At 37.0% G+C, this 14644-nt stretch overlaps 1 protein-coding gene across 1 annotated transcript; it reads right to left on the bottom strand.

Moving 5' to 3' along the window:
- Positions 1-13119: 13119 nt before the first annotated feature.
- LOC126070475 (olfactory receptor 14C36-like) lies at positions 13120-14043 on the bottom strand. Its single transcript, XM_049874673.1, has one exon. The coding sequence runs from the start codon at positions 14041-14043 to the stop codon at positions 13120-13122; it is 924 nt and encodes a 307-aa protein (XP_049730630.1).
- Between the last annotated feature and the right edge of the window lie 601 nt (positions 14044-14644).

Below are 14644 nucleotides of genomic sequence, written 5' to 3'. Positions count from 1 at the left end.
CTCAGAACAAATAGTCAGGAGATCTTCTGGATGAAGGTGCCTTCCCGGAATTACTGGATGCAGAATACAAAAGATTAATATACAGAACCCTTCAAGATATCAGGAAGGAGATCAGGCAATACACAGAACAAGCCAAGGAACACACAGACAAAGCAGTTGAAGAAATTAAAAAAGTTATTCAAGGACATAATTAAAAATTTAATAAGCTGCAAGAATCCAAAGAGAGACAGCAATCAGAAATTCAGAAGACTAACAATAAAATTACAGAATTAGACAACTCAATAGAAAGTCAGAGGAGCAGAATTGAGAAAATGAAGACAGAATTGGTGAGATTGAAGATAATGCACTTAGCACTAATATATTCAAAGAAAAATCAGAAAAAGAATTTAAAAAACATGAAGAAACCTTAAGAATCACGTGAGACTCTCTCAAGAGAAATAACCTACAACTGATTGGAATACCAGAACAGGGAGGGATAACAGAAAATACAGAGAGAACTTTTGAAAATTTCTTGGAAGAAAACTTCTCTGATATTCTGAAGGATGAGAAGGTATCTATCCAAGGTGCTCAGGGAATGCCACATAAGGTAGATCTTAAAAGAAAGTCACCAAGACATGTTATTGTCAAACTTGCCAAAACCAAAGTTAAAGAGAATTTTAAGAGCAGCTAGGGAGAAACAAAAAGCCACCTACAAAGGAGAGTCCATAAGAATAAGCTCAGACTACTCAGCAGAAACCATGCAGGCAAAAAGGCAGTGAGGTGGCTTATATAAAGCATTGACAGAAAAAAATTGCCAGCCAAGAATCATATATCCAGCAAAACTGCCTCTCAAATATGAAGGCAAAATTTGAATATTTTCAGATAAACAGAAGGCTAGGGAATTCATAAAAACCAAATCAAAACTACAAAAAATGCTAAAGCGAGTTCTCTGGTTAGAAAATCAATAATATCAGATAGCAGCCTAAGAATAGAACACTGGACAGAGCAATCACATGTAAACACAGATAGGGAAATCACAAAAGTAAAACAAGATAAAACAAAACAAAACAAAACAAAGCCATTATGTAAAAGAAGACAATATTAAAAGAATAAAGAGAGACTAAGAAATGTAGTCATAGAACTTTCATATGGAGACGAAAACAAGGTGATATAAAGAAATAAAAGTTAGTCTTAAACTTAGAAAAATAGGGGTAAATGTGAAGGTAACCACAAAGGAGACTAACAATCTTGCACATCAAGATAAAATACAAGAAAAAAAAAAAAACACTCAGCAGAAACAAAATAAACAACAATGAATAAGAGGAAAAGACAATATATAAACTACTCAGCACAAAAAATTAAGCAGGAAAATGAAACTGTCAACAACACACACAAAAAGATATCAAAATGACAGCACTAAACTCATACTTATCCATAACTAAGTTGAATTTAAATGGACTAAATGCACCAACCCCTACAAGTCTGTCAATTTGTCGTACTCTGGGGGCTTGCCTGTTTCTGTGATGCTGGAAGCTATGCCACCGGTATTCAGATACCAGCAGGGTCACCCATGGTGTCTAGGTTTCAGCTGAGTTTCCAGACTAAGACAGACCAGGAAGAAGGACCCGGCAGACTACTGGGGAAAAGCATTAGCCAGTGAAAACTTTATGAATAGCAGTGGAACGCTGTCTGAGATAGTGCTGGAAGATGAGCCCCCCAGGTTGGAAGACACTCAAAAGATGACTGGAAAAGAGCTGCCTCCTCAAATTAGAGTCGACCTTAATGACATGGATGGAGTAAAGCTTTTAGGATCTCCATTTGCTGATGTAGCATGAGTCCAAACGAGAAGAAATAGTTGCAAACATCCATTAATAATCGGAACCTGGAATGTACAAAGTATGAATCTAGGAAAATTGGAAATTGTCAAAAATGAACTGGTATTGGCCATTTTGAATCAGACAATCATATAGTCTACTATGCTGGGAATGACAACTCAAAGAGGAATGGTTTTGCATTTATCATCAAAAAGAACCTTTCAAGATGTATCCTGAATTACAACGCTGTCAATGATAGGATAATATCCATATGCCTACACAGAAGACCAGTTAATACGACTATTATTCAAATTTACGTAAAACCACTAGGGCCAAAAATGAAGAAATAGAAGATTTTGATCAGCTGCTGCAGTCTGAAATCCATTGAACATGCAATCAAGATGCATTGATAGTTACTGGCGATTGGAATGCAAACGTTGGAAACAAGGAAGAAAGATTGGTAGTTGGAAAATATGGCCTTGGTGACAGAAAAATGCCAGAGATCAAATGAAAGAATTTTACAAGACCAATGACTTCTTCTTTTCAAACACCTTTTTTCACCAACATAAATGGCGACTCTACACATGGACCTCGTCAGATGGAACAGACAGAAATCAAATTGACTACATCTATGGAAAGAGAAGATGGAAAAGCTCGATATCATCTGTCAGAAAAAGGCCAGGGGCAAACTGTGGAACAGACCATCAATTGCTCATATGCAAGTTCAAACTGAAACTGAAGAAAATCAGAGCAAGTCCACAAGAGCCAAAATATGACCTTAAATATATCCCACCTGAATTCAGGACCATCTAAATAATAGATTTGACACATTGAACTCTAGTGACCGAAGACCAGACGAGTTATGGAATGACATAAAGGACATTATACAAGATGAAAGCAAAAGGTCATTGAAAAGACAGGAAAGAAAGAAAAGAACAAGACGGATGTCAGAGGAAACTCTGAAACTTGCTCTTGAACGTTGAGCAGCTAAAGCAAAAGGAAGAATTGATGAAGTAAAAGAACAGAACAGAACATTTCAAAGGGTATACTGAGAAGACAAAGTATTACAATGACATGTGCAAAGAGCGGGAGATGGAAAACCAAAAGGGAAGAACACGCTTGGAGTTTCACAAGCTGAAAGAACTGAAGAAAAAATTTGAGCCTCGAATTGCAATACTGAAGGATTCCATGGGGAAAATATTAAGCGACGTAGGATGCATCAAAAGAAGATGGAAGGAATACACAGAGTCATTATACCAAAAAGAATTAGTCAATGTTCAACCAGTTCAAGAGGTGGCATATGATCAGGAACTGATTGTACTGAAGGAAGAACTCTAAGCTGCTCTGAAGGCATTGGAAAAAAAAACAAGGCTCCAGGAATTGATGGAATATCAACTGAGATATTTCAACAAACAGATGAAGCCCTGGAGGTACTTACTCGTCTATGCGAAGAAATACGGAAGACAACTTCCTGGCCAACTGACTGGAAGATATCCATATTTATGCCTGTTCCCAAGAAAGGTGATCCAACCGAATTTGGAAATTATAGAACAATATCATTAATATCACATGCAAGCAAAATTTTGCTGAAGGTCATTCAAAAATGGCAGCAGCAAGTATATGAACAGGGAACTTCCAGAAATTCAGGTCAGTTTCTGAAGAGTACGGGGAACCAGGGATATCAGTGCTGATGTCAGATGGATCCTGGCTGAAAGCACAGAATACCAGAAGGATGTTTACCTGTGTTTTATTGACTATGAAAAGGCATTTGACCGTGTGGATCATAACAAACTATGGATAACATTGCGAAGAATGGGATTTCCAGAACGCTTAATTATGCTCATAAGGAACCTTTACGTAGATCAAGAGGCAGTTCTTTGGACAGAACAAGGGGATACTGATTGGATTAAAGTCAGGAAAGGTGTGTGTCAGGGTTGTATTCTTTCACCATACCTATTCAATCTGTATGCTGAGCAAATAATCTGAGAAGCTGGACTACATGAAGAAGAACAGGACATCAGGATTGGAGGAAGACTCATTAACAACCTGTGTTATGCAGATGACACAACCTTTCTTGCTGAAAGTGAAGAGGACTTGAAGCACTTACTAACGAAGATCAAAGACCACAGCCTTCAGTATGGATTGTACCTCAATATAAAGAAAACAAAAATCCTCACAACTGGACCAATGAGCAACATCACGATAAACGTAGAAAAGATTGAAGTTGTCAAGGATTTCATTTTACTTGGATCCACAATCAACAGCCATGGAAGCAGCAGTCAAGGAATCAAAAGACACATCACATTGGGTAAATCTGCTGCAAGGGACCGCTTTAAAGTGTAGAAGAGCAAAGACGTCACCTTGAGTACGAAGGTGCGCCTGACCCAAGCCATAGTATTTTCAATCACATCAGATGCATGTGAAAGCTGGACAGTGAATAAGGAAGACTGAAGAAGAATTGACACCTTTGAATTGTGGTGTTGGCAAAGAATATTTGATATACAATGGACTGCCAAAAGAGCGAACAAGTCTGTCTTAGAGAAAGTACAGCTAGAATGATTCTTAGAGGCAAGGATGGCAAAACTGCGTCTTACATAATTTGGACATGTTGTCAGGAGGGATCAATTCCTGGAGAAGGACATCATGCTTGGCAGAGTACAGGGTCAGTGGAAAAGAGGAAGACCCTCAACAAGGTAGATTGACACAGCTGCTGGAACAATGAGCTCAAGCATAACAATGATTGTAAGGATGACTCAGGACTGGGCAGTGCTTTGTTCTGTTGTGCATAGGGTCAGTATGTGACAGAACTGACTTGACAGCACCTAACAACAATGATGACAAATGCACCAATAAAAGACAGAGAGTGACACAATGGATAAAAAAAGATCTGTCTATATGCTGCCTACAAGAGACACACCTTAGACTTAAAGGCACAAATAAACTAAAACTCAAAGGATGGAAAAAATACATATCAAGCAAACAACAATCAAAAAAGAGCAGGAGTGGCAATGCTAATTTCTGACAAAATAGACTTCAAAGTTAAATCTACCACAAAGGATAAGGAAGGACACTATAGAATGATTAAAGGAACAATATACCAGGAGGATATAACCATCTTAAATACTTAGGTTCCCAATGACAGGGCTGCAAGATATATAAAACAAACTCTAACAGGATTGAAAAGGGAGATAACACCAGAATTATATAGTAGGGGACTTCAACATACCACTTTCGGTGAAGGACAGGACATCCAGAAAGAAGCTCAATAAAAACACGGAAGATCTAAATGCTGCAATCAGCCAACTTGACTTCATAGACATAGACAGGACATTCCACCCAACAGCAGCCAGGTATACTTTGTTTTACAGAGTGTATGGAACATTCTCTAGAATATACCACATAATAGGTCATAAAGCAAGCCTTAGCAGAATCCAAAAAGTTGAAATATTACAAAGTATCTTCTCTAACCCTAAGACCATACAAGTAGAAATTGTTAACAGAAAAAGCAAGGAAAGAAACCAGAAACTGATCAATCCCCTGCTCAAAAATGACTGGATTATAGAGGACATCAAGGATGGATTCAAGAAATTCATAGACTCCAATGAGAATGTAAACACCTCCTATCAGAACCTTTGGGACACAGCGAAAGCAGTGTTCAGAGGTCAATTTATATCAATAAATGCACACATCCAAAAAGAAGAAAGGACTAAAATCAAAGAATTATCCCTACAACTTGAACAAATAGAAAGGCAGCAACAAAAGAAACCGTCAGGCAACACAAGAAAGCAAATAACAAAAATTAGAGCAGAATTAAAAGAAATAGTGTCAGAAAAACAATTGAAACAGTTAACCAAGATCAAAAGCTGGTTGTTTGAAAAAATTAACAAAATTGATAAACCACTGGCGAAACTGGCAACAGAAAAACAGGAGAGGAAGCAAATAATCTGAATAAGAAATGAGATGGGCAATATTACAACAGACCCAACTGAAGTTGAAAGAATCAGATCAGATTCCTACAAAAAACTGTACCCTAACAAATTTGAAAACCTAGAAGAAATGGATGAATTCCTAGAATCACACTATCTACCTAAACTAACACAAACAGAGGTAGAACAACTAAATAAAGCCATAACAAAACAAGAGATTGAAAAGGTAACTTAAAAACTTTCCCCTAAAAAAGCTCTGGCCAGGATGGCTTTACTGAGGGGTTCTACCAAACTTTCAGAGAAGAGGTAACACTGCTATTACTAAAGGTATTTCAGAGCATAGAAAAGGACAGAATACTCCCAAACTCATTCTATGAAGCCAGCATATGCCTGATACCAAAACCAGGTAAAGACACCACAAAAAAAGAAAATTATAGACCTATATTCATCATGGCCTTAGATGCAAAAATCCTCAACAAAATTCTAGCCAATAGAATTCAACAACATATCAAAAAAATAATTTACTGTGACCAACTGGGATTTATACCAGATATGCAAATCAAAACTACAATGAGATTCCATCTCACTCCAACAAGGCTGGCATTAATCCAAAAAACACAAAATAGTAAATGTTGGAATGGTATGGAGAGACTTGAACACTTATACACTGCTGGCAGGAATGTAAAATGGTACAACCTATTTGGAAATCGATTTGGCACTATCTTAAAAAGCTAGAAATAGAACTACCATACAATCCAGCAATCCCACTCCTTGAAATATATCCTAGAGAAAGAAGATCCTTTACACAAACAGATACATGCATACCTGTGTTCGTTGCAGCATTGTTTACGATAGCAAAAAGATAGAAGCAACCAATGTGCCCGTCAAAGGATGCATGGATAAATAAATCATGGTATATTCATTCAATGAATATTATGTGTTGATAAAGAACAATGATGAATCCGTGAGACATTTCATAATATGGAGAAATCTGGAAGGCATTATTTTGAGTTAAATTAGTCAGTTGCAAAAGGAAAATGATTTCGTGAGACCACTATTATAAGAACTCGAAAAATAATTTAAACATAGAAGAAAATATTCTTTGATAGTTATGATGGGGGGAGGGACAGAGGGAGGGAGAGGGATTTACACTAATTAGGTAGTAGACAAGAACTATTTTAGGTGAAAGGAAAGACAAAACACAATACAGGCGAGGTCAGCGCAACTGGACTAAACCAAAAGCAAAGAAGTTTCCTGAGTAAACTGAACTCTTTGAAGGCCAGTGCAGCAGGCACGTGGGTTTGGGGACCATGGTTTCAGGGGACATCTAGGTCAATTGGCATAATAAAATCTATTAAGAAAACATTTTGCACCCCACTTTGAAGAGTGGTGTCTGAGGTCTTAAATGCTAGGAAGCGGCCATCCAAGATGCATCAATTGGTCTCAACCCACCTTGAGCAAAGGAGAATGAAGAACACCGAAGACAAAAGGTGATTATGAGCCCGAGAGACAGAAAGGGCCACATAAACCAGAGACTACATCATCCTGAGACCAGAAGAACTAGAGGGTGCCCACTACAACTGATGACTGCCCTGACGGGGAACACAACAGAAAACCCCTGAGGGATCAGGAGATCAGTGGGATGCAGACCTCAAATTCTCATAAAAAGACCAGACTTAATGGTCTGACTAAGACTAGAGGGACCCCAGAGGTCATGTTCCCCAGACCTTCAACTCTTCAGACAGGGATTGGAGTGGACTACAGGATAGAAAATGATACTGGTGAAGAGTGAGCTTCTTGGATCAAGTAGACACATGAGACTATGTGGGCAGCTCCTGTATGGAGAAGAGATGTGAAGGCGGTGGCGGGGGTGGGGTGGTCAGAAGCTGGCTGAATGGACATAAAAACAGAGACTGGAGGGAAGGAGTGTGCTGTCTCATTAGAGGGAGAGCAACTAGGAGTATATAGCAGGGTTTGGAAACCCTGGTGGCTTAGTAGTGAAGTGCTACAGCTGCTAACCAAAATGTCAGCAGTTCGAATCCACCGGGCACTCCTTGGAAACTGTATGGGGCAGTTCTACTCTGTCCTATAGGGTTGCTATGAGTCTATGAGTCGGAATCGACTCAAGGGCAATGGATTTGGTTTGGTTTGGATATAAGTTTTTGTATGAGAGGCTGACTTGATTTTAAACTTTCACTTAGAACACAATGAAAATTTAAGAAAGAAAGCTTAATGTCAATGAAGATGTTAACTCTTGTTTTTATAGTTTTTTTTTTAATATTTATTAAGCATTCCTTATACATTATTTTCCATTAAAATTTTGGAATTAGTTTTCCAATTTTTTAGAAGTCTGTTGTGATTTATATTGTAATTGCAGCATGTGTGATTCTCTGAGGACTTTGAGTGCCATGTTATTTCCAAGCTGCTTAAACTCAGGATTATTTTTTTCACATGTAAACCTGAATAATTTTGTGATGAAGTCACATATTTTAGAGAACTTGTTATTCATAACTAAAAACAATTTCTAAATCAGCTAGAGTTTTTTTCTAATTTTGGATATTTGTGAGAAATTCTTTAGGATAAATAGCCAGGAGCAGAATTCCTGAGTCCTAATTTATATGCAAATATAAATTAAGGAGATACTGTCGAATGGGCCTCTGGGATGTCCAAATAAGTCCATATCCCCAAATGCATTTCTGAGAAGTTTCACCTACCCACATCCTTGTCACTAGTTAATATTGTCTAGCCTCTGATGTTTTGCTACTTTATTTGGTGCAAAGTAATATTTTATTGTTGTTTTATTGCCATTTCATTGATTGAAAACAAAGCTGAGCATCTCTTCAAATGATTAAAAAAAATACTTTGTTTAATTTTATGAGCTTTGATGTGCATGAGTTCTTTGAATATTTTAGATATTATTGATTTAATGGTTTTAGTCATCCAATATAACTTCATTCAATCTGTATCAGTGTGTTAGCTTTGGCCATGTTTCCCTTCACTAGTCTTAATTTTCATATAATTTAATTATACATTATTAATCTTTTATTATTAAACTATCCTTCTCTTTTTATCAGAAATAGATTTTACATAGTGTTCAAGAAATTCTATAAGTCCAATGTACATGTACATTTAAATAAAAGTCAGATTTTGATTTTCTCTAAGTAACGAGCAAGTTTTTCCACACCAGCCCATAGAAGTTTTTTGTGAATTTGACATGTAATTCCTCCATTATTAGATACTAAGTTTCTGTATAGACTAAGTTGGATTTTGAGATATCAGTACTGTTCCAGTGGTCTATTTGTATTGGAACTGTGCGGTAAAGAATTAACCTGTGCAAATAGAGGTTGGCCTACACTTTTGACTCCTGGAAGGTAACCTCCAAGTGCTTGGAACCTACCTAATAAACACTTACCTAGTAAAAGTGTTTTTGTTTTACCTGGGGCCTTAGGTCACACACAGTCTATGCTAAAAATCTGATTTATAGTGGGAGTTTTGGGCCATGTGGCATCAGCCTGACCACTGGAGGGACTGGGAACTAAGCTTGACCACATGAGTACCCACAAAAACTCTGGACAGCATGGCTCCAGTGAGCTTCCCTGGCTGGCAGTAGTACTCCATGGGTTCTGCCACACATTGTTGGTGGAAGAAGCATGACTCTACTGAGACAGGACAACCAGAAGCTCCTGCTGGGACCTCTGCTGAGCCCTGCTTTGATGTGCTTCTTCCCTTGGGCGATTTTCATCTGTATCTTTTCTCTGTAATGAACAGTAACAATGAGTATAGTGACTTTTCTGAATTCTGTGAGTACTTCAAGTAAAACCCTATTCTCAAATGAGACTATATTCACAGGTAGAGGGGTTAGGATAGCAGCACATATTTTTTGGTTACACATTTCAATCCATAACATTGTGCATTTCTGCTTTGTTCTCTTGGGAATACTTGTTTGTCAATATTTAAGCTACATATAAACAGTTGCTGCCTTGAGGTTTCCATGCTGTGAGGAAGCACACCTAGCCACCTACAGAGATTATGTGGAGAGAGAGAGAGATTCCCAGGCAGCCCCCAACTGCTTCAGAGCCTTGCTATTCCAGCGGCAGCCATCATCTGATCACACGAGAGACTCTGAGCTAGAAACTCCTTGCTGAGCTCTTCTTGAATTTGTGAATCAGAAAAATTATGAGAGATAATAAAATTTTTGTACTGTTTAAAACCACTACATTTTGGGATGATTGTTAATGCAGCTATGTACAATTTTAAGAGGAATATGTGCTCTTGAAACCCAGCATCCACAGATGACTCCCATAAAGATTGTCTTTTATTGTTTGTTTATTTTCTTGTTATATTTTATTTAAAAATATTTTGGTTAATATTTTGTCATTTTTAGTCAGAATTGAGAAAGCCAAATATCTCCCAGAATGTTTTTGTGTAGTTTAGAGATAAAAATGTGTCTAGCTTAATAAAGTTACTTGAAGATTATTACCTCTTTTAATATTATTTGAACTATTGAGACTTATCTATAGGGTAACTGAGTCTGAATCAACAGCAATGGAGTGGGTGGTGATAGACACATCTTAGTCTGATTTTCTTTCTTTTTTTTTTGTAGCAGATTTTGATGAGTGAATTAATTTATTTCAATGTTATGTGTTGTTATGGATTGAATTGTGTCCCCCCAAAATGAGTGTCATTTTAGCTAGGCTATATAATTCCCAGTATTATGTGGTTGTCCTCCATTTTGTGACCTGATGTAATTACCTTATTTGTTGTAAATCCTAACCTCTATGATGTTAATGAGTCTGAATTAGAGGCAGTATGTTAACAAAGCAAGACATAATCTATAGGATTAATTAGTATCTTAAATCAACCTCTTTTGCAATAACAGAGAAGTGAGTAGAAAGGAGAGGGACTTCATACCACCAAGAAAGAAGAACCAGGAGTAGTGCGAATCCTTTGAACCTGAGTTCCTTACATTGAGAAACTCCTAGACCCAAGGGAAGATTGAGGACAAGGACCTTCCATCAGAGCCGCCAGAAAGAGAAAGCCATTCCCTGGAGCTGGCTCCCTGAATTGGGACTTCTAGTTTTCTAGACTGTGAGAGAATAAATTTCCATTTGTTAAAGCCATCTACTTGTGGTATTTTTGTCATAGCAACACTAGATACTTAAGATATATATATATAAACTTCAAACATTTTTATGTATTTTTGGTAACTAAACAATTTTATATTTCAAAGTATATTAATAAGATTTTTTATGATACACTATTTACAATATATTGTTTCTTTTATTATATTGCCCTTTCATTTCAGTATACTGTTGGGCTTATTCAGTTTATTTAATGGCATTTGCCATGTGTTTGTATAATTTGCATACTTTTTTTTTTCCCCCTTTGGCCAAGACCGTGACATATTTTATTCCTTGGGATCCACAGCAGTTCATCCAAAACTTAAAAAATAAAATCATTTCCACACTTATCACAAGAGGAAAAACAATACTGGCTGGTTTTTTTTTTTTTTTTGAAGAATAAGGAGGAGTTTCCTAAAGCAACCTAAAAAAATCTCTATTCACAAAATACAGGAGGAAAATAACATGCAGATCTGGAGAATATAAAATTATGGACACCAATGATGTGTGTCCCAACGCACATCCTATCTCCCTGAGTGTTGTCCAGCACCCATTTCCCCATGATTATACTTCTTCGCATAACCTCTTCCACAGCCAAAACTGTCTTTTTCAACTGATTCAACTTCTTTTTTTTAACTTCTGACAATAGTGGACACTTCTTTATATACTCTTCCTCCAAGTGGCAGACCCTTGACTAGGGAAATCTACATTTTTTTACTCAAAATGATTTTTCGGTAAGTTTTCTATGACTTTATTTCTTATATACTTCAGAGCTTCTTTTCACATGGATAATTTGTCTTTTTTGTGACTCTCCTTGATGTCACAATGTATAATATGAATCTCTTTTCCAATATGTATTTTACACTGTTTATTGTTAACCCTGGTTTTCAAAATATGAACTTGGATTGTGACTTGTAGGCTCAAATTGCTGAACTTTTAGTTAGAAAAAAAAGAAATTTTTTTTTTCATTTTCCTTTTTTTAGTTAGCAGCCCCAAAATTAACCACTGCTCTACCAGGCTCCTTCAGATCTATGGATAGACATGTGATAATAACAGGGAATATAAATTGGTGCATTCCCTTAATTAATCTAGAAAATAAAGTTTAAAGCAAATGAACAAGTAAATGTATCCCCAAACCACTTGACCTGAGTATTTTTAAACTGTTATTGGTATATATATACATACATATACACGCACACAAAAAAAACATTTTACATTTCAACATTTTTTACGTATAAAATTCAGTGAAGTAAATTGTACTTATTTTTAACAAAACTTTGGTCTGATTATAACTTGTCTATATATTTTCCTTATCATATAAGAGAAGCAGGGTAAAGTGTTTCTGATCCCCTCATACACAAACACTTCCCCTACTCAACCCACATTCTTTTCATAGCATACCTTGTAGTAATATTTTTATCATCCTTGAAAGAACAAATATTTTCATAATTATTTTGTGAATGAATAAATGACTCATTGTTTTCACTTCGTTTATAACACTAAATGTGTTATCTCAAAATAAATTGACACAGCACTCTTTCTATGTTTATCAATATTTTAAGTGTGGATAAATACAAAAGGTAAAGTTTAACACTAAATATTACAAGGATAACATTTGAAACTTTTTTAAGACTGAAACATTTAGTGAGAGCTTTTAAGTTGCCAAACACTTATGGCTGAGACTTGCTTATCCATAAAACCAGATCTCTTGCTTAACTATTGATTCAAATCATTAAAAATCCTCAGAAAATAAAGACTTTGATAACTCATATAAGTTAATGAATTTATATATCAAACTTTATAAAGTCATTGTTGTGTTAGCTGTCTTCAAGTCACTTCCAACTCATAGCAACCCTATGTAAAACAGAAAAAAAACTCTGCCTCATACTGTACCATCCTCACAATCTTTGCTATGTTTGAGGCCATTGTTGCAGCCACTGTGTTAGTCCATCTCATCAAAGTTCTTCCTTTTTTTTGCTCAGCCTCTATATTACCAAGGCTTATCTCATTCTCCAAGGTCTGGTACCTCCTGATAACATGCCCACAGAGCGTAAAATGAGGTCTCACCATCCTCAAATCCAAGGAGCCCTATGGCTGTACTTCTTCCAAGACAGACTTGTTCATTCTTCTGGCTATCCAAGGTACAGTCAATATTCTTTGTCAACAATTATATAAAGTATATCTACATAATTCTAATCTATAATCTCATTTATTGCTGAAAACATGAATTTCACCTAACAACTTAGGGTGAGCCTAAGCAATTTCCTATAAATTTCCTGATTAAAATATTTTTTTCATGATTTTCCTAATGGCACATTTTATTTGTTCATTTCTAAGACTGTAGATAATGGGGTTGAGGAGGGGGACAATTACAGAATAGAACACAGAAAGGACCACATCCTGAATGGTGGCAGAGTTTCCAGATGGCCTTAGGTATATGTATACAAGTGAGCTGAGGAAGATAGACAACACGATGATATGAGGGATGCAGGTGGAAAAAGCCTTTGCTCTGTCGGTTCCACTTGCGAACTTGAGCACAATAAAAAATATGTGAATGTAAGACCTGATGATGAAAATGAAACAGCCTCCACCAGTCCCCAGACCAGAGGCAAGGATTATCATCTCATTGTTGAAGGTGTCAGAGCAGGAGAGCTTCAGCAGAGAGGGGATGTCACAGAAAAACTGATGAATAACATTAGACTGACAAAAAGGGAGCCTGAAAGTGATGCCTGTGTGGAATGCTGAGTAGACCAGACCACTGAGGATGGAAACCAGTGTCATGTGGACACAGACTCGAGGGTTCATGATCACGGGGTAGTGGAGAGGCTGGCAAGTGGCCACATAGCGGTCATGGGCCATGATGGTGAGGAATAGCAACTCCACATAGACAAAGAAAACCACTAGGAAGACCTGAGCTACACATCCTGCCTTTGAAATGACACTGCTGTGAAGCAGGTTGTTGACACATGAATTAGGGACCGTTACGGATATGTAGCATGCATCCAAGATAGACAGATTCCTGAGGAAGAAGTACATAGGGGTGTGCAGGCCCTTGTCCAGGGTGGTGACTAAAACAATGAAAAAATTCCCAATGATAGTTACCAAATACATCAGAGAAAAGGATACAGCATGCAAAACTTGTAGTTCCTGTACATCGGAAAGCCCCGTCAGAAGAAATTCCATCATCATGGTGGAATTGGGCATCTCTTGGTGAGGCAGCTCATACCTGGAAGGCAATGAGAGAAGCAAGAAGGATTAAATTATGAGAAGATGGCTTTCAATTGTTTTTCTCTTGCCCCCTTCCTATTTCTGATCCCTAATTTTTTTTTTAATATTTTAGAAGTTTATTTTTGTGCTTCAGTAGCCTCCATAATACCCCTATTCCTATTTTAAGAAAGAAGTAAAAATCACAATTTTATCATAAATTAAATACATATACATGCTTAATATATAATTTTATATATTTCCATGTGAATATGTAATTTTCTAATGATAAAATAGTTAAAGATGGAGTCCCTGTTGTTGTTGTTGTTGTTAGGTGTCGTCGAGTCAGTTCCAACCCATAGTGACCCTGTGCACAACAGAACGAAACACTGCCCGGTCCTGAGCCATCCTTACAATCGTTATGTTTGAGCTCATTGTTGCAGCCACTGTGTCAATCCAACTCGTTGAGGCTCTTGCTCTTTTCAGCTGACCCTGTACTTTGCCAAGCATGATGTCCTTCTCCAGGGACTGATCCCTCCTGACAACATGTTCAAGATATGTAAGACAGAGTCTCGCCATCCTTGCTTCTAAGGAGCATTTT

Source organism: Elephas maximus, chromosome 2 (assembly GCF_024166365.1).
Source record: "Elephas maximus indicus isolate mEleMax1 chromosome 2, mEleMax1 primary haplotype, whole genome shotgun sequence".
NCBI classification, from domain to species: Eukaryota; Metazoa; Chordata; class Mammalia; order Proboscidea; family Elephantidae; genus Elephas; species Elephas maximus.
Note: the sequence above shows the minus strand (reverse complement) of the source record. Positions and strands in the feature narration are given on the sequence as shown.